This window comes from Mauremys reevesii, linkage group 1, assembly GCF_016161935.1.
Source record: "Mauremys reevesii isolate NIE-2019 linkage group 1, ASM1616193v1, whole genome shotgun sequence".
Lineage (NCBI taxonomy): Eukaryota > Metazoa > Chordata > Testudines > Geoemydidae > Mauremys > Mauremys reevesii.
The window spans coordinates 211074773-211100149 of NC_052623.1; the positions used below are offsets into that span (position 1 = coordinate 211074773).

Here is a 25377-nt window from a genome sequence, read left to right on the forward strand (position 1 = left end):
AACTAATTGATATCAACCTTTGCAGACAACTTTCCTAACCAAAATATGTCCATATATGACACACTGGGAAAAGGACGTGAATAGACAAATTATCCTAGAGGAATGGGATTTCCTCTGGAAAAAGAGGACCAGCAACCTCAGTCTGTAGCATGATGATAGAAAATTTCTTTAAGAAACTGTTTTGATGGTACCACAGACCAGTAAGGTTAATATGTATACAGAGATTGAATAGGGAGAAATGTTGGAAAAATTATGGTGAAAGAGAATGAATATATGGTGGACATGCCCAGTCAGAAAATATTGGGATGTAATCCACGACCAAATATCACAAATTGTTGGATATTTATTACCAAATGAACATTTGAACATTTATGAACATATATGAACATTTGGTAATCCTCCTGGCACTTCCTAGTGAAAATAACCACACAAAAGGAAATGAAGTAGTAATGTCTCATCTACTAGAAGCTCCCTCTCACTGGAAAAACAATCCAGCCATAGATAAATGGTTAAAAAAATATGAGAGATTGCTGTTATGGAAAAACACACCAATTATGAACTGAGCAAAATAGAGAGAACAATACTTAGATATTTGGTTACCATTTTTTTCAATATACAAAGTACTTTCACCTGTAACAAAACCAGCACACCTGTTTTGTTTTTGTTTGTTTGTTTTTTTAAAACATTTGATAGACATGCCTGGTCCGTTAAATATGTTTTGTCACAAAGTCAGGCCAGACGGCTGCAGGAGGGTCTGGGAAAACAGGTATGTTAGCCCTAAAATGCTAAAGGCCCTTTTTCCTACAAGCTGGGATGGGGTTACTTCAGGTCAATTAGGGAGACCTGAGTCCAATTAAGGGCTGCCTGAAACCTAGCTGCATTTGATGAAATGGGTTTTAGCCCACGAAAGCTTATGCCCAAATAAATTTGTTAGTCTCTAAGGTGCCACAAGGACATCTCGTTGTTTTTGCTGAATCCTGTTAAAATCTCTCTCCTGGTGACGGGGGGGGCAGGAGGGGGGGGAACGACGGACACGGACGGACAGGACGACAAGACAAACTGCTGCAAGGCTGGAGGCAGCAGGGTGATGGCTTCTCCAGTGTGAGAGACTGTGCTCCTCCCCATAAGGGAGACACCTAAAACCCAGTGCCTGTTTAGGGGAAGGACTGACACCCCGGGGCTAGCAACAGGACAACACCTGGAAAGGTATTCCATTTTTGTTTTGGTGCCTTATAGACTTGTTTCCCTTTGTTTGGCAGAGGAGCACTCCTCAGGCCTGCCCTGAGGCCTACCTGGAAGGCTCTGAGAAACAAACCCCGAAGAGGGCTGATTTACCCCAGGACCTTCCCTGCCAGAGGAGGGAGCACTAAGCCTAGCAAGGCAGAAGGGATGCCTTGCCACAGTGTATACAGCGATTTCACTCAATTTAATAAAATCACTAGAAGTGATGTCATACATGTTGTAATGATGCTCACTCTGCAATATGTTAAATAGAGAGATCTGATGACTATATTACTGAATAATGTCTCTCACAGTTGTAATGGATTTTTTTGTTTTTGTTTCTGATAATTACATGTGAAGGATTGTAAATTTGTTAATACTTCCTAAATAAATAGTAAAAAAAAAATTAGCATGTTCTCAGATACTTAATAACTATCATAATGTATACACACTAGGGGGGGGAAATTAAGGTTGCATATTCATATTCAGCCTTAGTTTTGGCACATCCTGACTTTTGAAACCTTAACATTGTATTAACAGAGCTGCCCAGATGTTAAATATTCAGTTATTGTTAAAGAGCAGAGGTTCTCAAACTGTGATCTGTGGACCACAAGTGGTCTGCGAGCTCCATTCAGGTGGTCCATGGATATCTCCCTCTAAGGTGTGCAGCTGGGCAGCTGAACACAAGAGAATGAAAGGCCATCCACCTAATTAGTGGCGCCACGCAGGCATGGCTCCAATAATTAGGTGCCTGACCCTGGAGAAGATGCACATGTAATGTGAGGTGGTGGTCTTGGAGGGAACAGGGGTAGGACGGAGAGGGCAGTGGGATGAGGTGCGGGGCTGCGGCAGCCAGAGAAAGCCCAGGTCCAGGGCTGCAGCTGCCGAGGAGAGATACCCCTCCTTCCCAGCCTCAGCTCGGGGGCTGCTGCGGTGGAGGAGAGAGGGCATATCCATCGCATCAGAAAGGTAAGACTATGGATATTAAAATATGAGTTCTGTGCTTTTATTTGTAGAACAGTTTATTATTATTAAGGTTTTTTTATATGGTGCTTTTATCCAAAGTGCTTTACAATAGTTAGCTATCGGTACAAACAACATTTGGAAGATCATTAAGTGGCCCACTGAGACCCTCAGCAATTTTCAAGTAGTCCGTGGGAAAAAAAAGTTTGAGAACCACTGTTAAAGAGGATTAAAAACTCATGTTTTTCTTAAATGTTGCAGCAAAAGCTATGCATTAGACCGTGTTTCTTTTGTTCATGGTGCAAATGAACAAAAGTACCAAAATCTTAAAAAAAAAATTTAAACTTCAAGTGTCTGTAAGGAAAGAAGCCTGCCTCTACAACATAACAATCCAAGAGTTCATTCTGACTCTAAACCTGCAGCACAATACATACTGTTCCATCCTCTCCAAATCTCACCTCTCCGTACTATTAGAGAACAACTTTCAAAGAGACTTTAAAAAAATTTTTATTATGGACCTTTTAAAAAGAAGTCCTACTCTTTTCTTGCCTACAGCAAAGGATGAAGTCTGAATCAAATCAGTGAAGCTGGCTCCTTCTGGATAGCTCCTCTTGATACTGGTTTTCAACCTAAAAATTAAACAGTTAGCACAATGGGGTCCTGAACTATGATATGGGTCTCTGGGTGCTACTGCAATACAGATTAAACAGATTTAAAATTTTTATTAAAGCTAATGTTAAAAAAGTTATAATACATAGGTTGAGAAAAATACTAATCTGACATTTTGTCTATTTTTACAACCACCACCTAACATTACTGTAACTGAGAGAAAAGAGACTTTGTTTACTTTTTATATTTGACTTATTTTGTCTATAAATTTCACTATTTCCCTGTGGGTCTTGAACACAGTTACAAGGGATAGAAAAAATGGTTACTTATAGCAATTGTGGTTCTTCAATATGTTGTAGTCAGTGTGGATCCCACTCTGTGGTGTGCATGCAACCCATGTGGACGAGCAACGAATCTTTGCAATAGCAGTGTCGCTTGGGGCTGCATCTGTGCAATACATGTCCTCGAGCCTCTCATCCAAAGGCGTTAAAGGCAGGGCAGCCACAACCATCCCTCAGTTCCCTGGCCAATTCCAAGCTCCAAAAAAGCAGGGATGGAGGAAGGCAGGTCATAGGACCCACAGTAAGGACAACATCTTGAAGAACCACAGTTACCATACACCAAGTAACTGTTCTTTCTTCAAGTATGTGTGCAGGGAAGCTAGAATAGTTTTTATAGCAGGGATTCTGAGAGCCATTGAACCAAACTGTAAACCTTTGTATATAATGGAAACCACTTCAAGCCAGAGAGTGCTGCAGCACCCCTGTCCCTACCCCTAATTTCAGCACCTATATATGTGTGTCAGCGTGGATTCCCCACTGGCCAACAAGCAGCGCCCCACCTGAAAGTGGAACTGAGGAGTCTTGATTGTCTTAAACAGAGGCTGTAATACCACTCTTCCAAAGCTGGCATCTGACTCTGCAGCTAGAGAGTAGGCACGGTGTCTTAAAAAAAAAAAAAAAAAAGTAATTGACGTACTGCATGTGATTGCCTTACCAATTTCCGATACTGAAATGTTCCTAAAAGTGGAAGATGTAGCTTGTGCTCTAGTGGAGTGAGCTTTACATTTGGAGGCAGTACATCAGCCATCTGGTAGCAGAGCAATATACAATGTATGATCCATATCCTCTGGAAGGTGATAGTTTGATCCTTCGAAGGCCCAGAAACAACAACAAAAAGACAGGATGATAGTCTAATGGAATTTGTTCTGTCAAGATAATACAATAAAAATCTTGAAACACTTAAAGTGTAAAGATGTTTGTCTCCTGACTCAGAATGAAGCCTGGGGAAGAAGACAGGCAAGTTGATGGAATGATTTAAGTGAAACTTCAAGATCTTCTTAGGTTTAAATTCTGGATGAGGACTCACCACCACCCTGTCCTCATGAAACGTTGTTTAAGGAATATCAACGGTAAGAGTTTGCAGCTCACTGATCCTGCTGGCTGAAATTATGGTAACTAGGAAGACCGATTCAAGGGTACAGTGGTGTAAGCACATTCCGCAAGTGGCTCAAAAGGGGCTCCAAGAGGTTTCGCAAGGACAATGGTGAGATTCTATATAGGAGAAGGTTCCTTGATGGGAGAGTAAGCATAAAGTAGCCCTTTCAGAAATCTATACATTGTAGGATGTGAAAAGACTGAACAGTACTGGACAGGTGAGAGACATGAGAAATTGCTGCTAGATGAACTTTGATGGAGCTGAATGAAAGACCCAGTTGTTTTAAATCCTGGAGGTAGTCCAGGATCTTTGGTATGGGAGCCTGGGTCAAGACTGCATTGGGTTGCCCCTGTTGAGAGACTTTTCCACTTACAGGAATAAGTTTTCCTTTTGAGAGGTTTCCTGCTTTGTAGGAGGATTTCTCAGACCTGAAGGGAGCAGTCTGTCAGTATTAACCAGCCAACATCCAAGCTGTCAGATGCAGTGACTTCAGATCCAGACAAAGTATCTGACCTTGGATGCGCAATACTAGGTAAATGATATTCAGAGAAGATCTGTTAGCCAGAACTATCTTGAACAGTATGGAGCTATTAGGACTATTTTGCCTTTGTCCCGGCTGATCTTACAGATTCACCTGGGAATCAGGGGCATACCTGGAAAAATGTACAGGGTTCCCAGGATACACCAAGTGAACAAGGCATCTCGTAGCAAGCCTGAGCTTATGCCTTCTCTGAAGCAAAAAGGCTGGACATTTCTTGTGGTCTATTGAGGCAAACAACTCTATCCCAGATTTTCCCATTGTTGGATATTAGGTATATGATGGACCTCCACAGCAACCACTCGTGGTTAGTGATGGATTGTTTGCTTACAAAGTCTGTCAGATTGTTGCTAACTCCCTGTAGGTGGAGGGCTATTTGGGGTTATTCCATGAAGTTGATACAGGGCTGATGAGCAGGCACCTCCTTGTTTGTGTAATATGTTGCAGATGTGTTGTCCATCAAAATTTGCACTGTGGAATTTTGTAAGAGATCAGAATGCAGGATAGCCTGAATGATCACAGCTTCAATACATTTATGTGAAGAGTCATATCCTTTTGACCTCAGATCCCTTGTATCCAGAGGTGCGGGTGGGTTTCCCAATCCGTGGTTGATGAGTCTATGAGAAGTGTCTTCCTCCATAAGTGAAAGGGAGAGGATGTTTCTTTTGTGGTCCTCTTTGTGGATTTGGAGTTCTCCTGAACCACAGTCACTTTTAATGATCCTGACTGGGGTAAGCATAGAAGTGCTTGGATCCCTTCTGTGTCACTTGATACTTTTTCTCCATCCTTTTGGTGGTAGGAGGAATGGTGACCAGTATTTGCCAGAATGCCTTTGCAGGGTCAAGTATCGCCTTGTTAATTGGGAGGCTAATCTGGCCAGTGCTAAGGAATTTGAAAGACTGAAGTCTGAATATCCAGGGCCTCTAAGTCTAGCTAGCAGTTCCTAGAATGTCTTAAAATCATCTGGTGCTGGTATTGGAGCTGTAACCTTCACCTTATATGGGAACAATGAGGATTCCTGAGGAGGCAAAGGAAGATGATGCTGTTCCGCTAATCCCACTTTGTCCAGTGTCTGATGTTCATCGTCTCAGTCCAGTGTAGGCAAGCTGGACAGCAATGCTGATGGGGAATGGGGTCTCTTCCGCTTTCTTGAGAGATGGGATGGAGATTGACTCCTGGAGGCATGGGAAGGTGGTCCCCAAAAGGCCCAGTAGGACTAAGATGGCATGTTATACTGGTACAGCTGGCTTCACTGGGGTTGGCCAGCCCATTACCAACCATGCCAGGATTGTGACAAGGTTCTAATGGGGAAGCATTCAGTCCATTACACAGGATCTTCTTCCTGAATATTGATGCTTGATGCTGGCAAAAAGATATGGCCCAGTGATGGGGATTAAGAGTATATCTTGTTAAATAGCAGTGCCAAGGTGTAAGCTGATCTTGGTGCCAGGATGATATCACGTGCCAGTAGTGATGATGGTCTCTGTGCCGAGGAAGACTCTGGTAAAGATGTAGACTCCATTGCAGCACTGGAACATATATGAGCAGAGCCAATGCTGATATCAGTATTTGCATTGCTGACTGCATAGATGCTGCCACTGAGGTTGGTACTGGGTGTGTTTGTTGATGCTGAGCTTGTGACCAAGCCTATGCTGCTAAACCCTGTGATGGCTGAGGGCTTAGTGAACTTCTCTCTGGCACATCAGTTTTTCAACCACTCCTTACAAGAGGACACTGACCAGTGCCTAGAGCAATGCTTTTGTCTGTGCTCCAGCCAACCTTGTCCCTCAGTACCGGTATTTGGCGCCAGAACTGTTGGTGCTGGGATCATCCATGCAGAGTCCTTTAACCGTGTTTTTTCTCAGTGACAGGACTTGGCATAGTGGGCCATCTGGTAGGTACACTCAAGATTTCTTCAGTGCTTGATCAGTCTTAGGAGCACAGTCTCCTCAGGGTGAGATGACAACTCACTGACCACTCCATAGGACAGAGCTTGAAACATGTGCCTGTGAGGAGAACGAACAGCAGACAAAGCACTGATCTAACTCTCTTCAAGGCAAAACAAGCAGCAGCTATGGCTCTCAATAAGCGGAATGAGTATGGACAGGACTTAAAGTTTTGAGTCTACCAGGAGGCACATGGTAGTGCAAAGCTCCTAGTGGAATTGTAGGGGGTGGGGTGGGTGGGTGTGTTTTAAAATGGTCCCAAATTGATAAATTAAGGGGAAACAGGAACATTTTAAAAAGGTAGGTAGATGACTGTTCTATCAAACTATAGCAAGCACTGAGTAGCAGCGATCTGGACATTTGTTCTGTCTTGCTGTCATGGGCAATAAGAGGGAACTGAGGGCAGCTGCAGCCCCCCAGCCTTTATACCCTCAGATGAGAGGTATGAGGACATGTGCAGTACATGTGCAGCTCCAACAGACACTGCTATTCAAAAGATTCCACTCTGGCACACATTAGGTGCATGCGCACCCTAGAGTGGGGTGCTCAAAGATGAAACGATAGATAGAAAAATATAGTCAAATGACTGTGATAGACAAACTACTCTAATGTCCTGGACAAACTTTACTGAATTACATTAAACCTTACTGAAGTCAGTTTAATGTTTTTGGAGTTCATTGTATTAAAAACCCAAATATTTATGTACTATTTTGGGATAGTAAGGATCTTCAAAGGACCTTTTGAAACAAAGTGAGCTTTTAACATTAAGAGTTTTTTCTAGGAGGAGGGATATATGCCAATATAATTCCTCCAGTTATCAACCCTTTAAAGTCATCCACCTGGAGAGATGCACATATACTGGTTCAAACTGGTATACTGGCTTGTGGCCTTCTTTCTGATCCAGCAGATGGACAGGACCCCTGGCCATGGGGTGGCCCAGTCCTTAGAGGTTTTGAAGGACTTGGCCTACTGAGGTCACATAATACTGAGTATTTTTTCTGAGCTGAAGCTGTGAACTTGTGACCACAAAGGAAACTCCTTGGGTGGTGTGTTGAATGACTACTCCTGCCAGGACTGCTCCATCTTAGTGCTGGGATGATCTCTGGTTAGCTTATTAGCATACATCTAGGTTTCTTTTATGTTTTAATACTTTCTCTGTAGTGCTTTTACCCTAATAAGAAAATATGCTTGCATAGAAAGAGCTGTGTGGTACCAATAACCAAGGGCAGTCACACTGTTAACTGTCTCTGAAGAGAAAGCAAGTAGGTGTGCTTGGGCAGACTGTCTCAGCTGGGAACACCACATTAAAGGCAGGGAACTGTGCAGGCTGGAAATGCCCTGGTCAGACGGGAAAGAGATGTAGGTCTCCACGCAAAAAGGCAACGGGTAGGGAGCTGGAAATCTGAGAGTGGGTGTCCTTGAGTGGACCACTGAGGCAAAATCCAGGTGCAGCTTCCCTGAACTATGAAAATTACAAAAATTGGCTGGGGAAGACAGGGGCAGATTGCACAGAATATGTGGCCTGCACAATCTTTATTACTGATGACAATGGGTAAGATGGAGAAAAACAAGCTTGACGCTCACTGGCCAGACTAAGTTTGCAAGACTAGCAGTGCTAGGAAAAATCAACTCCTTTTTACCTGTAAACTGAGCATATTGGATATGGAAATCATTGGAAGAAAGACACAGAATTCCACTTTTATAGCCACTCAGAATACAACTGCATTCATTCCTCTTAACCACACGTTATTTCAAGAGACATCAATCATTTTAGCCCCAAAGTTACCTATGTTCTTGAAAAAAACTTATATCCCTTCACTGATTGCTGAAAATGAAAATAGAGAATCATGAAACTGATATTACAAGAAGTTATTAACACTATCAGAATGAATACTGTTAACATTTTAAAAACTTTCCTTCCTGAATAATTTTTGTGTGCCCTTCATTTTTGGTCTTTGTCACACACTGCATCCCACATTTGGGCCTTGAAAAGATGGGAGATGTGACCACTCTTTAAAATTCATGGACCCCATTTGTGGAGTTTACGAGGACTTTGGTGATGAAAGAAAAAAGTTCTCTTATTCATGTGTCCTGTTATCTTTTGATTTGCCAGACCTATTTTGGCAGGAAATTAACACTCTCCGAACCCTTTTTAAGTGTTTGAGAAGCTCTGGTAAGTGACAAGATGGCTTCTGTCCTTTTTGGCAACTGTAAAATTACAATTTTTCAGCCATTTAATTTTGCAACTGAGAAATCTCTGAACTAAGTATCAGCTGCATCCAAACTTTGTCCATCTGAGAGCACCACATTGGTAGTTTGGCAGGAGCACAGAATTAGCCTATACTTAATTTGCATTAAATGGGACAAATTATATTCACTTACCATTAAGTTGCAGCCTTTGAAGACTACATTTCCCAACATGCAGTTCTCCATATTTAGAATATCATCCTCCAATGAGTGGTGTAGCCTCTGCAGGATGCTTTTCCATAACAGAGCAGATGGCAAGTACAGATTGCGCTAAAACAGTGCATAGGCTAAATTTATCACTGCCACATTTTAGCCAACAATGCCATATATGAAGATGGACCATATATTCTCCCGTAATAAACTAGAAAGACCAAATATTTATAACTAGATAGCGCAAAACTCCAGAATTTTTTTCTGTCCCTTTGACTCACCTGCATAGGTGGCAGCAGACTGTTGCAAGGATTGAAGCTGGCCACGACTACAGTTATATTTCTTTGTAATATCCTTTAAGGGAACCTCACTGATTAAATCCAGTAGGGCAAGGCTGGTGAAAAACCTGTACAAAAAGCATATAGAGAAATTTAAAAAAAATAAAGTATCTCAGGCCAAGCTAGTGGTAATGTCACATTACTGTGCTACTCTGGGTCAGAACTGACAAATAAAGGAAATAACTTCTCGGACCATTTTTCTTAACACATACCCAAACTTCCCTGTAGCCACAAATCTCTTACCCAATATGGATAAACTCATCAGGGACCGATCCAAATTGCATTAGCTAACAGCTCAGCCAACAGCAGAGCCAATCCCAGACAACACTTTAATACAGAACAGAACCTAGCAATTGGATCATCTCCTCACACATTTGTCCTTTAGAACCTCCTCCCCGAGGCACTTAGACCCATCTGTTATTACCTTTTATGAATGGCCATTTGCCTGTGCTGTTTCTCTGTTTTAGCTATGATTTTTCCCTTTACAGAGCGAGCCAGGAAGCCTTCTTCAATCCCCACCAGCTCAGCCACTCGCTTCATAGATGAAGGCAACTTCTCCCACAGGCAGAAAAACTGATACCAGTCAATAGTGGTCCACTCCTCGTACACAGGAGTGACCTAAAGGAAACAAATCAATGTCTCATTCTTTAAAGCAAAATCTTTACTTCACAAGAATAGGCATAGCACTACATTTGCAAGGAAGAGGATAAATAATAATGTAATCCAGGACATATGGTCCTAAATACAACTCAGATGCACTGAGTCATAAATACATACCCTGAAGAATGTAAAAGCTCTTCCAAACTAGTTTTTAATGTTTGGACTAATGAGCTCTGACACATTCTCATGATTACACAGTTCAGACCCTTTCTCAGATTGTTCCCTAAACCCAAGACATTAAAAATACGGGCTTTTGAACAATAGCTTTATTTTTACGTTACATAACTGATTAACATATGCCTGTCTATTAAGATCAGTGTCAGTGAGACACGTTTTTCTAGTACATTCCACCAAGAAACAGGACCTCCAGTTACAGCAGCCTTGCTAGACACTGCCATGGTATCTGATCACGTAGAGGAGTAGGGTTCTGCAGTCCACTTTTCCTCTCACTTTATGATAAACCCCAGCACAAAAATCTCTGTGCTATTATTTATAGGAACAAAAATACCCAACCAATTCAATCACTAAGGGACAAAACAAAACATTCTGGTTATAATTCAATCAGCCTGGTTCAATACCAGGAGAGAGAATGTCATAATATTCACATCAACATACTAAGAGAGACTGTTTCAAAATAACTAGTTAACAATACTTGGGGCACATTTAACAGAATACAAAATGCAAAATGCCTGGGGCGCAGCTACAAATCCTCCATCTCCCTTTTAATGTTGGCAAGGGTAAGAATTGCTGAAAACAGGATCCCCTTCCAGAGAGGGAGGCCTTTTTTATCCATTCCTAGCCAACAAATATTTCTTCTTTTTATCAAATTCCAAAAAAGGTCATCCATAGATTTGTACAGTCAGAACATTCAAGCCTAAGAGAGTTAAGAACCATTATTACAGTAGACAGAGAAAAACTAACACACAGGATACATTTGGAGAGCAACTCCAGGCAAAAATCATCTCCAGTCTTGCTTTGGAAATGAACAGTTTACAAATAATGTTTTAGGCAAGGTTAATGGGAAAGAATCTCAAGAACATTTTGTTCAAGAGCACTATTTCAAACTAAATACACTGGACAAACTGCTGTGCTTGAAAACTCCAGAGAGAAAATACATTACATTAACATCTCCTGCCTCAGAACACGAACAGAATTCATCCTTTCATTTTCTACTTTTTAATAGATGTCAGCAGGGAAGGAGTGCATTGCTGTATACTATACAAGGCAGCTCTGCTTTGCTTTCTGAAAGTAGAAACAAAATATAAATCTTCCTGATGTACGCAGTTTGCAGGCACATATGGGATACTAGCACACCCTACAAAATCACTCAGTTTTGGTCAGAACCTGGTCAATGACAGAACAAGCAGGGGCATGGAGTTGAGAGCAGGCAAAAGCACGCATTCCTCGCTGTTTATGATCCCAACAATCAGATCATCCTAGCTTTGTTTTGCATGGGTCACATAGTTCCTCAGCGGGAATTTCCAAACTGTTGCAATTCTGTTTCAGAGGCTGTGTTTTGTCTTTATTAGGACAATATGTACAAAGATGCACATTTAATGGGGAGAAAGAACAGTATCAGTATCAGATTTTGGACAGCATTTCTTTAAGGCTGTGTTTTGTCTTTATTAGGACAATATGTACAAAGATGCACATTTAATGGGGAGAAAGAACAGTATCAGATTTTGGACAGCATTTCTTTAAGGCCCTCTTGCCCATGAATTTTACCAGGCTTATCAGGACACCTAATCACTCTCTTGTTAATCTTTATAGGCTCATGACTCCCTCTCCAGGAATTGTAATTGGCTTTAGGGGCTTCTTGAACATGCACACAGATCCTTGTTGTCTTGTTGGGGACCCCACCCCACAAACAGATTTAGCAGACTCCTCAGGGCTCCCCTCCCATAGTTGTAGTAGGCACCTCCATCCCAAATATGCCAAACAGGCTTATCAGGGACCAAAAACTTTCTTAAAGCTTATAGGGAGGTTGGGATTGGCCCCCAACAAGCTTCCTTAGACTCGGAATAGGTGATAGGGTCCAGTAAGTCTCTGAAGTCTCGCTGGCTGTCTGAGGTACAGCTTGATGAGCCTAAGTGCCTCAGGAGGACGTCCAATTCAGAAAACCTTTGTCCAATTCACTTCAAATATTTTAGAAAAATTCTACCTCTGTTCCAGACACAAAATTCAAATTTTGAGACAGATGAGACTTTTCTACAGGTTTGAGGAAAGCGGATACCAAATTTGGTTTATAATGGATGCAACCAATTGAACCTCAACTATGGAGCAGCAGCTGTTTCATAATATGTGCTGCAGAAGCAGAATAGTTTCCAAACTTAATCAGGGTGGATTGATTTAAATCACTGATTTCCATCATGATTTAAATCAGCAAGCAGAAAACCTTGATTTAAATAATTGATTTTAATCATGTTTTCATTTGTAGTTTAATTATTTTCTTAAAGAAGGGTTGAGTTTCATTGGTTGAGTCAATAAAACACTGATTTTGCCACTAAATATAACCCTTGCACTAAATCAGGTGCTTCATTTTGCTAACTAGGAGGATACACTATATCTATACACATTTATTTAAGCAATTATATAACTCAATATGCATTTATTCAGATTTGTAATTTTTACATCTTTATTATGTAACAAAATGATGTATTTATTTACTAAAGGATTATTATTTTTTTTTACTTGTGATTTGTATCAATCTCTGGATGAATGGAAATTTAATTGAATTTGAAGATGCACAAAAACAATTTTTTTATTCAATAAAAACACGCTGGATACATAAGGGGGGGAAATTATCAAAGTTTATCAAAATATGTTTTGCATTTACAACTGATTTATTAAACAAAAATAGTATGTGTAGTTAGTAAACAAAACATTGATTTGGTCACTATGTCCAAGATTTTAGAAGTAGCAGACTTCATCCTATCATAGCTTGTTTTTATTCATAAATGGGAAGAGGAAAATAAACTTTCCTTCTTTTTCAACTCCCAAATGGCTTCTTAACCTTGAATGAACTAGTCATAGAACTGAACTAGTTGAATGAACCAAAATGAAGAAAATATTCTCTGCACCTGCAAAAGAGACTACTGCTGTCAAAAGCTGGTTTAGCACTTCAACAAACTCTAGTCCAAAGTGGTTTAACTTTCTTTAAAACTTCAGCAGCAAACATGTATTCTTTTAGTAATGTTCTTTGTATTTAATTTAAATGATTTAAAAAGATTATAACATCTTTAGGCCTTAACATAGGCTGTCAATTTCACATTTAATTGGTGAGAAAGGAGTTCATAAGAGCAGCTTCAGGTGTGGTATTCCCGCAGTTGTTTCAACCATACTCCCAGTAGGCAGCCCAACTATCTTGCACTAAACACACCAGACAGGGCAGCTCCAACCTGCTTGGAGCGGGTGAAGCTCACCCTAGATTCTTTCATCTTTCTGCAAGACCCAGGCCTACATCAGATGGGATTAGCAATCCCCCACCCAACCCAACAGCTATGAAAGCCACTACAGTCTTTGCTTCGGATCAACCTGATTCGGGACATATAAAAATTAATCTATTGGATGGGGTTCTGTACGTACTGGAACATGGAAAGTGTTAACTCTGAATAAGGAAGACTCCATGGAGCTGCTCGTCAGAGAAATCTAGAGGTTAAAGATGTCCATCATTAGCCTCACTAAAATACACCTTATAGATAGTAGCAAGAAGAAAACATAATTATGTTACAGTTGTTTTCACATGAACTTGTCATTACAAACATAAGAACATAAGAATGGCCCTTCTGAATCAGATCAAAGGTCCATCTAACCCAGTATCCTGTCTTCCGACAGTGGCCAGTGCCAAGTGCCCCAGATGGAATGAACAGAACAGGTAATCACCAAGTGATCCATCCCGTCGCTCATTCCCAGCTTCTGGCAAACAGAGGCTAGGGACACCATTCCTGCCCATCCTGACTAATAGCCATTGATGGACCCATCCTCCATGAATTTATCTAGTTTTTGTACCCTGTTATGGTCTTGGCCTTCACAACATCATCTGGCAAGGAGTTCCACAGGCTAACTGTGCATTATGTGAATAAATACTTTCTTTTATTTGTTTTAAACCTGCTGCCTATTAATTTCATTAGGTGACCCCCAGTTCTTGTGTTATGAGAAGTAGTAAACAACACTTCCTTATCTACTCTCTCTACACCAGTCATGATTTTATAGACCTCAATCATATCTCCCCTTAGCTGTCTCTTTTCCAAGCTGAATAGTCTCAGTCTTATTAATCTCTCCTCATATGGAAGCTGTTCCATACCCCTAATCATTTTTGTTGCCCTTTTCTGAACCTTTTTCAATTCCAATACATCTTTTTTGAGATGGGGTGACCACATCTGCACACAGTATTCAAGATGTGGGCGTACCATGGATTTATATAGAGGCAATATGATATTTTCGGCCCTATTACCTATCCTTTTCTTAATTATTCCCAGCATCCTGTTTGCTTTTTTGACTGCCGCTGCACATTGAGTGGATGATTTCAGAGAACTATCGACAATGACTCCAAGATCTCTTTCTTGAGTGGTAACAGCTAATTTAGACCCCATCATTTTATATGTATAGTTGGGATTATGCTTTCCAATGTGCATTACTTTGCATTTATCAACATTAAATTTCATCTGCCATTTTGTTGCCCAGTCACCCAGTTTTGAGAGAACCTTTTGTAGCTCTTCGCAGTCTGCCTGGGTCTTAACTACCTTTAGAAATTTTGAATCATCTGCATATTTTGCCACCTGTTTACCCCTTTTTCCAGATTTATGAATATGTTGAATAGGACTGGTCCCAGAACAGACCCCTGGGGGACACCACTACTTACCTCTCTCCACTCTGAAAACTGACCATTTATACCTACCCTTTATTTCCTATCTTTTAACCAGTTACCAATCCATGAGAGCACCTTCCCTCTCATCCTGTGGCAGTTTACTTTATGTAAGAGCCTTTGGTGAGGGACCTTGTCAAAGGCTTTCTGAAAATCTAAGTACACTATATCCACAAGATTCCCTTGGTCCACATGATTAATGGAGATATCCTATCTCCTAGAACTGGAAGGGACCTTGAAAGGTCATCAAGTCCAGCCCCCTGCCTTTGCTAGCAGGACCAAGTACTGATTTTGCCCCAGATCCCTAAGTGGCCCCCTCAAGGATTGAACTCACAACCCTGGGTTTAGCAGGCCAATGCTCAAACCACTGAGCTAGTCCTCCCCCAAATGCTTGTTGACCCCCCTCAAAGAATTCTAGTAGATTGGTGAGGCATGATTTCCCTTTACTAAAACCATGTTGATTCTTCCTCAACAAATTATGTTCACCTATATGTCTGACAATATTGTTCGTTGTTATAGTTTCAACCAGTTTGCCAGGTAGTGAAGTCAGGCTTACAGGCCTGTAAATTGCCAGGCTCACCTCTGGCGTCCTTTTTAAAAATTGGCATCACATTAGCTATCCTCCAGTCATCTGGTACAGAAGAGGATTTAAATGATAACTTACAGACTACAGTTGTTAGTTCTGCAATTTCACATTTGAGTTCCTTCAGAACTCTTGGGTGAATACCATCTGGTCCTGATGACTTATTGCTATTTAATTTATTAATTTGTTCCAAAACCTCCCCTACTGATACCTCAATCTGGGACAGTTCCTCAGATCTGTCACCTAAAAAGAATGACTCAGGTTTGGGAATTTCCCTCACATCCTCAGCCGTGAAGACTGATGCAAAGAATTCATTTAGTTTCTCCACAATGGCCTTATCGTCCTTGAGTGCTCCTTTAACATCTCGATCGCCCAGTGGCCCCACTGGTTGTTTAGCAGGCTTCCTGCTTCTGATATACTTTAAAAAAAAAACTGCTATTATTTTTTGAGTCTTTGGCTACCTGTTCCTCAAATTCTTTTTTGGCCTTCCTAATTGTATTTTTACACTTCATTTGCCAGGGTTTATGCTCCTTTCTATTTTCCTCACTAGGATTTAACTTCCACTTTTTAAAGGATGCCTTTTTGCCTCTCACCGCTTCTTTTACTTTGTTGTTTAGCCACGGTGGCTCTCTTTTGGTTCTCTTACTATGTTTTTTTAATTTGGGGTATACATTTAAGTTGAGCCTCTATTATGGTGTCTTTAAAAAGTTTCCACGCAACTTGCAGAGATTTCACTTTTGGCACTGTACCCTTTAATTTCTCTTTAACTAACCTCAGTTTTGTGTAGTTCCCCTTTCTGAAATTAAATGCTACAGTGCTGGGCCACTGTGGTGTTTTTCCTGCCACAGGGATATTAAATTTAATTATTGTAGCGGGGCGGTCACCCACTGCAGCCCTGGAAGGGTTAATGCCAGCCCTGGGAGCAGGGCCGCCCAGAGGATTCCGGGGGCCCGGGGTCTTCGGCAGCGGGGGGCCCTTCCGTTCCGGGACCCGCCGCCGAAGTGCCCGAAGACCCGCGGCGGGAACCCCCCCGCCGCCGAATTACCGCTGAAGTGGGACCCGCCGCCGAAGTGCAGCCCAGTCTTCGGCGTTAATTCGGCGGAGGGGGGGCCCCCGCCGCGGGTCTTCGGGGCATTTCGGCGGCGGGTCCCGGAACGGAAGGGCCCCCCGCCGCCGAATTACCGCCAAAGACCGAGCTGAACTCGGCGGCGGGTCCCGCTCCGTCTTCGGCGGTAATTCGCCGGCGGGGGGGTCCTTCCGCGCCGGGGCGGAAGGACCCCCCCCCCCCCCCCGCTGGCGACGACCGGGAGCGAAGAAGCTCCTGCGCCCGGCCCCGCAAGAGTTTTCCGGGCCCCCCGGGAGCGAGTGAGGGACCCCGCTCCAGGGGCCCTGAAAAACTCTCGTGGGGGCCCCTGTGGAGCTCGGGGCCTGGGGCAAATTGCCCCTCCTGCCCCCCCCCCTCTGGGTGGCCCTGCCTGGGAGAGGGCTGAGGCTGGGAAAGAAAGCCTGGGCTGACTGGGGAAGGCAGTAACAGCTGGGGCCACACCCCAGTCCGGCCCAGCTGTTCCCTAGAAGAGGCTGCAAGCCAGAAGCCCAAACGGTCTCTCTCTGCTTGTAGAGAGAGAAGGGCCTGGCTGCTACGGAGCCGAGCAGGGTACTGGGAGTGGAGCAGGGCTGGGGGAAGGCTAGAGGAGCTGGGAAGTTCCAGCCTGGAAACCCCCCAGGGCTGCAGGCCGAGCTGAGGGCCTAAGGCAAGTACTGGGGTTGCAAAGGGGCAGCCAAGCAATAGGTAGAGGCAGCGGGTCCAGACCCAACCTTGCCTATGATGAGTGGCTTACACTGCAGTCTGGCCTAGGGCGAGGAGGCGAGTTGGTGACTGGCAGTAGCCTACGACTGAGGCGAGGTGGGGGTAGTGGGTGGGGGTTACCTTGAGTGGGGAGACCCGGAGAAACTGTGGGGGTACTGCCTGGGGGGCAGCACCCAGTGAAAGGGTCACCCGGGGCCCGGGAGGGACACGAGGGCCAGCAGTGGTAGCATGACACCAGCCGACAGGGGGTGCTCCAGAGGCTGGAAGCTATTCCCCGAGATGACCAGCAGGAGGCACCGCCAGGTGAGTCTGCGCCCAGTTACAATTATATTATGGTCACTATTACCAAACGGTCCGGCTATATTTACCTCTTGGACCAGAGCCTGTGCTCCACTTAGGACTAAATCAAGAATTGTCTCTCCTCTTGTGGGTTTCAGGACCAGCTGCTCCAAGAAGCAGTCATTTAAGGTGTCAAGAAACTTTATCTCTGCATCCCACCCTGAGGTGACATGTACCCAGTCAATATGGGGATGACTGAAATCCATATTATTATTATTGAGTTTTATTTTAATAGCCTCTCTAATCTCCCTTAGCATTTCACAGTCACTATCACCATCCTGGTCAGCTGGTAGGTAATATATCCCTACTGCTATATTCTTATTATTAGAGCATGGAATGTCTAGCCATAGAGATTCTATAGTTTGATTCATTTACGATTTTTACTTCATTTGATTCTACACTCTCTTTCACATATAATGCCACTCCCCAACCAGCACAACCTGTTCTGTCCTTCCGATATATTTTGTACACTGGTATTACTGTAGCCCATTGATTATCCTCATTCCACCAAGTTTCTGTGATGCCTATTATATCAATATCCTCATTTAATATGAGGCACTATAGTTCACCAATTTAATTACACCTCTACCTCGACATAACGCTGTCCTTGGGAGCCAAAAAATCTTACCGCATTATAGGTGAAACCATGTTATATTGAACTTGCTTTGGTCCACTGGAGTGCGCAGCCCCGCCCCCTCCTTCCCCGAGCACTGCTTTACTGCGTTATATCCAAATTCGTGTTATATTGGGCGACGTTATAGCAAGGTAGCAGTGTATTTAGACTTCTAGCATTGGTATATAAGCATTTTAAAAACTTGTCTCCTTTCAGCTGTCTGCCTTTACACGATGTAATTGAACGGGACTCTTATTTGACTGTTTCTGATCAGACCCCTGCCTGTATTTTATCATTTTCCATTCTCTGTTCCTCACTAGGACAGAGTTCTCTATTAATAGATCCTCCCCTAAAGGATGTCCGAACCATGTGCTCCTCCGCACCTGTCGGCTTTCCCCCAGCCCTTCGTTTAAAAACTGCTCTGTGACCTTTTTAATGTTAAGTGCCAGCAATCTAGTTCCATTTTGGTTTAGGTGGAGCCCGTCCTTCCTGTACAGGCTCCCCCTTTCCCAAAAGTTTCCCCAGTTCCTAATAAATCTAAACCCCTCCTCCCTCCACCATCATCTCATCCACACATTGAGACTCTACAGTTCTGCCTGTCTAACTGGGCCTGCGTGTGGAACTGGGAGCATCTCAGAGAATGCTACCATGGAGGTCCTGGACTTCAGTCTCTTACCTAGCAGCCTAAATTTGGCCTCCAGGACCTCTCTCCTATTCTTCCCTATGTCATTGGTACTTACATGTACCACGACCACCAGCTCCTCCTCAGCACTACACATAAGTCTATCTAGATGTCTCGAGAGATCTGCAACATTCGCACCAGGCAGGCAAGTCAGGAGGTTCTCCTGGTCATCAAAAACCCAGCTATGTTTCTAATGATCGAATCCCCCATTACTAATACCTGTCTCTTTCTAATTGCTGGAGTTCCCTCTCCCAGAGAGATATCCTCAGTGCGAGAGGATACCACAAAACCATCTGGAAGGAGGGTCCCAACTATGGGAAGGTTTCCTCTGCTCCAGTTAGATGCTCTCCTTCCCTGGGTCTTTCCTCCTCCTCAACAGCACAGAGGCTATCAAACCAGGGGTGGGACCGTTCTCTGTCCCGGAAAGTCTCATCTATGTACCTCTCTGTCTACCTCAGGTCCTCCAGTTCAGACACTCTGGTCTCCAAAGCCCGTACACTGTCTCTAGGGCCAGGAGCTTCTTGCACCGAATGCACACATACATCATCTGTCCAGAGGGCAGATAATCATACATGCTGTATTGGGTGCAATAAACTGGATAGCCCTCACTCTGTTGCTGGACTTCTGCCTTCATTCTCTTTTTCCTCCTGCAGCTGGTTCCTTTGTTGTTGTTTTGTTTATATCAAGGGGGAGTTTTTGGTTTTTAAGTTTAAAGAATGTTGAGTTCAAGCCCCTGCTCACATTCTGCCTGTAAACTCCCTCGCAAAACTCCCGTTTCACAGAAAGCATGGTTTCTGTTGCATAGTTTCACAGTAAGCAAATTAGCCAATTTACTTGGCTCAGTAACAACGGCTGATGAAAGATGACTGATTATATAATAATCTCTTGGAATTGGAAACCATCCATCAGCAACTGAAGAGTTTATTGGTCTGCTAGCCTTAGTAACACCGACCACAAATTAATCCCTGGCATATTTCTGTCTCAGACTAAAAAGCATAACTTTGAATAATCTAACCTAAAAAAAAATAAAAAAATAGCATTTGAAAATGCTACACAGTTGACATCTCAAAAAGGTTTGAGGCCCAATCAGACTATACTAATGCTAAATCCATTAGGATGGACTTTAAGTCCTAGATAATTGATGATGCTATGACTGTCATTGGTCCCAAAAATAAAAAAAGCGACAAGAAACCCCGGATCTTCCTTAATACCTTGCCCATCACTAAAGAGCATTGCACAGCTCATTTCAGAGATGATATGGTCATGTATTGTAAAGCTAAATAGCACTCGTAGTAAAGCAATACATGCTGATCGCAAAGCTTTTATGGAAGCCAAAGACACTGTACTTAATAAAACTTCTAACAGGAGGCTGCACCTCCTTGTAAAAACACTTCCGTGACCTCACTGTCGAGAAAGGTCATTCAGCCAGTGCAGTCTACTCCAGTTCTGGTCAGCTAATCAAGGCAGAAGCAGAGTGTATAACATGCTGAAGCGAACATTTCATCCACCTGCTAAATGCACCTCCAGTTTCTTTGGAGCCTGATATTAAGGCCACTGCCAAGATGACCTATTCCACACAAAATGATCCTGGCAAATTAACTATTAACAAAATCCAAGGTGCTCTAATAAAGCTTAAGAAAAATAAGACAGCAGGAACCTGTGGAATTCCTGCAGAAGCATTAAAAAGCCTGGGACAAGCTATTCGTTTGTGGCTACAGATGCTGTTCAATATCATCTGAAGAACAGACTCAGTCCAGTCCCACTGGCAAAAAGGCATTATTTTATAGCTTTGGAAATGTAAAGGCAGCAAACAAGACTGCTGCAACATCACAGCAGTACTCATCTACCTGTTCCCGGGAAAGTTTTTCCTTCTGTCTTGCTCATCTGAGCCACTGATATCTTAATGAGCAAGAGAAGACCACGATAAGCTGGCTTCATTCCCAGCCATTCCATGATGGAGCAATTCTTCAGTGTGCCAGCTTATTGAAAAGGCATGAGAACTGAAATGCCCCATTCACATTGCATTGTGGACCACAATGCAGAATCAACCACATTTGATTCTGCTGTCAGCGAATCACTTTGATTGATCTTGAAACTCACAGGCCTTCCTGACAAACTCTGGAGAACGTTTCATCTTCTATATGCCTCCTCAAGTTGGTTCTTGTAAATAGGAAAAAAAAAATCATCTTCCAAATTAGATTGGGCATTTGATAAGGATGTGTTGCAACTCCAGAACTCTTCAATACCATCATAAATTATGTGCTTAACCAGGGACTAAGTCAATACATACGCCTTGATGATAAGAATCTCCTTGACATCGATTTTGCTGATGACATAGCATTAGTTACTGAATGAATAGATGAACTAATCGTGGAAAGATCAGTGGCAAAAGTCAGCCTGAAAATTGTTTAGAGTGGCAACTGGAAGAGTTTTGGTTTTAATTTCGAACATACTGCTGGCCCTAGCATCTTAGTGGATGACAACCCCGTCAAGACTGTCAGTGATTTCCCCTACCTCACTTCCGTTGTTGATAACAGGGGCACCACTGAGAAAACGTGAAGCCTGCGCTGCAAAAGCGCTGTTCATAATGGGGTGCCTTGTTAAGAACATCTTTCCTAAACCAACAAAGCTGAGGCTATATAATGCTACTATGGTCAGTATTCTGACCTCTTGGACTGAAACATGGCCCCTCACTGCTTCAGATGAAGCATCACCGAATGATTGAGAACATCAAGTAGTACGAATTCAAGTCAAATGAAGAGATCTGTTTTCTAACTAAACAGGTCTTGCTCTCTCAAAACTGTCACCCAATGTTCTTTAAGGTAGCATATTCATCTACTCCGAATGCCTACCAACTTTCCAGCTTTCCTGTAAGAATTACCTCCAATTATGACCCAGTGAAAGCAGGATGGAAAAACCCCCAGAAGACTTGAAACATGATGACTGAACAGCGTCAACAGATTCCTGTCCCTCACAGACATCCTACCCTGTAATGTGCCAGATCTGGCTCAGGACAGAACATCATGGAGGTGCATAATGTGTTCAGTGACCACTACACTGTCCAACCAAAAGCATGGGAACTTAATTTAATTTAAATAAAAAAAATCCAATTTAAATTAAAATAATCTGATTTAATTTTTTAAGTCATCAATTTTTATCCAACCTGAATTGAATGCTTTTCAAAACATTTCCCCATGAGGGACCACCTGAACAAAATAAACAAAGCAAGAGATCCTTGAATCCAAAATGCTGCGTATTCTCTCTTCTCCTTCACTTGTACAACTAAAGCTGCTATAGAGAGACAAACAAGGAACCTACCAAATAGAGAATATGCAGGTCATTCTCCAGGACAAAACCCTTCATAGCTCTCTGGAGGTCAGCAAAGATTCCCAGGGCCTCAGTTGGTGACAGAGAAGAGGAAAGAGTAGCAGTGCCAAGATGTGTTGGACGATAGACCTCCGCTGTAAGAGAAACAGGCATTTAAGATTACACGAAAGCTAATACTTCATTTTCTATTTGGAAAGTGCTTTATAAATATTAATAAACCGTCTTTGGGGAAGAGGAGTATTTCTCCATTTTACAGATGAACACTGGAAGTCTAAATGCCTCACCAAAGGCTAGTTAGCCTCGGACCTGGGATCAAAACTCAGGCTCTCAATCCTGTGCTCCAACTGAATGAGAGACAATTATAAGTCAAATAAAAAACCTGATGTAAATCCCACTGTGACATTCTATACCTTGGGGGAGCACCATGTAACCCCCATATTCCTTATTTATATATAATTGTGATAGATATTGTATATAAATCAGGCCATGTGAGGTATCAGGAAAAAGAACAATGACTTTCGGCAGATCATAGCCTATCTAAATATGTATATCATTAGTATATAAGTATATAAAAGATTGTGTTGTATGGTTGTCAGTAAAACATGCTGTAAGTTGGGGAATCAGCCAGATATTAGCTCCCCAGAGACAACAGCAAGGAAAGTAACCGATGCCCGGGCATGTGTCAAACCACCATCAACAGCCATTGTTCAGCAAGGGAGCTACAATTCAATGACTCATTTGCACAAGGCCACACCAGAGGAATTGGTCAACCTTGCCTGGGGACTCAGCAATGCCCACCAGACATACCTGGACTCGTGTTCTCCAAGCACATGGGACTATGGGTATAAAAAAAGAACACAATGGCCCTATGCTTGGACTTTTCTCCTTCCCCCACTTATGCTGCAAGCAACAAAGACACTCAGAAGACTGAAGACTCCAACAGAGAAGACTGGCTCAGGGTTCAAGGGTGAAACCTGTGTACTATGAATTGCAATATTCGGTGGGTGAGAAAAACTACTCAGTCTAGATGTTGCCCAGTCTAATAGGGTTGAAAGTTTAGACTGTGTGCTTATATTTTATTTTGGTAACTAACTCTGACTCTTTGCCTATCGCTTATAATTAAGGCTAAGATTTGTGTCACGGTTATTTTTAGTAAAAGTCACAGACAGGTCACGGGCAACAAACAAATTCACAGAGCCCGTGACCAGTGTATGACTTTTACTAAAAATAACCGTACAAGCCATGGGGAAAGATCCAAGGCCATGGCTGCAGTCCCCTGTGGAAGCTGCAGGGCAGGGATGCACAGCTCCAGCTGCAGCCCTTAATGGAAGACGCGGGGCAGGGGCACACGACCCCAGTTGCAACCCCTGGTGGAAGCCACGGGACGGTTACAACTCTCACGGCGGGACGATGCACACAGCCCTAGCTGCAGCCCCCAACGGAAGAGGGAGCACACCTCCACTTCAGCCCCTGGCAGGGGTCGTGGGGCAGGGACAAACGGCCCAGTTACAGCCACCACTGTGGGGAAGGGGCACACGGCCACCGCTTCAGCCTCCACTGTGGGACAGAAGAATGCAGCCCTGGTTTAGCCCTCAGCGTAAGCCCTGGGGCAGGGGCACATGGCCCCAGCTGCAGCCCACACCACGGGGCAGGTGCGCAGCGCATAGCCCCAGCTGCAGCCATGGGGCAGGGGCACATGGCCCTGGTTGCAGCCCCTGACATAGGGCAGGGGAGCATAGACCTGGCTCCAGCCCCAGCCTTGGCTCCAGCCGCAGCTGTTGACAGCTGAACCCCAAGAAGTCATGGAGGTCCAGTGAAGTCACACAATCCGTGACTGCTGCGACCTCTGTGATTAAATTGTAGCCTTACTTATAATAATTTAAAATCCATCCTTTGTAGTCAAAAAACTTGTTTTATCATTTCCAATGAGTTTGCCTGAAGTGTTTGGTAAATCTGCCCAAGTTCACAACGGCTGATGTATATCCACTTTCCATTGATGAAGTAGTGAACCAATTAATAAACTTGCACTGCTCATCTTGAGCAGTCCAAGACAGTATATTCCTGAGGTACAAGGCTGGGAGGATTTGGCTGGTGCCTTTCTCTGTGTCATCCATGAGTGGCTCTGGGAGCATTCATTCAATCTAGCTGGGTGTGGGGCTCCACATGTGGTTGTGTTGAGTGATCACAGCACCTGGAGGGGTTTGCTGCTTGTCACTAGCAAAGCATTGTGAAAGACAGCCCAGGCTGGAGAGTTAAGGGGGCACAGCGGTCCCACAATACCAGGCTGCACCCTGGGAACCCCATCACACCCATCCCTTTGTTCCTGTTGCCCAAAACTGGAGTTACATACTTCTCTTTTTAAAAATAAAAAATAAAAAAACCCACCAATATTCTCATGTTGTCTCTCTCATTTTTATATTGGGAAATACTAGAGTGATCAACAGCTGGGATTCTCCAAATATATTGCAACTGTAGGAGTGGCACTCTTTTGCTTGCAGGTCTCTGAACCTTAGAAAACAGTGTGAACAGTAAGAAGAGCATGTACACTTTCCAAACTGAAATTATGAAAGGGACTGCCCCTTCTCAGGTTGTCTCCACTTCCTCTGGCTAATAACAACAGCTGAAGATGCAGGGAAAAAGGGAGGGCCAGTGCGGATCTACAGAGGTAACATTCAGTGAACTTCAGTTATGAGTAAGTAACTTTCTTGCCTCCCAAACTGAACATTAAACAAAGTCTCTGAGGCTGCAATTTTAATGGGGTGAAAGCTTAACGTATCAAAATCCAAATGCAAATGTCCCACATGTGCTGGGGATCTGGGTTGGGAATTTTTATGCCACACAAAACACACCTTTTAGAAGTAGAACGTTTCACTGGAATCACCATGCTGGATCTAAGGCCTGGTCTACACTGGGGGGATCGACCTAAGACACGCAACTTCAGCTATGAGACTAGCGTAGCTGAAGATGCGTATCTTAGGTCGACTTACCTCACGGCGCGGGGTCGACTGCTGCTGCTCCCCCGTCAACTCCGCTTCCACCTCTCGCCAAGGTGG

At 43.3% G+C, this 25377-nt stretch overlaps 1 protein-coding gene across 1 annotated transcript in view; it reads right to left on the reverse strand.

Annotated features, from left to right (window-relative positions):
• The window catches only part of POLQ (DNA polymerase theta), a 128925-nt gene that overhangs the window by 62315 nt on the left and 41233 nt on the right, over positions 1-25377 (reverse strand). The window contains 3 exon segments of the mRNA XM_039502410.1: positions 9393-9517; positions 9874-10067; positions 22316-22458. Coding sequence (XP_039358344.1) covers positions 9393-9517; positions 9874-10067; positions 22316-22458 — 462 coding nt within the window.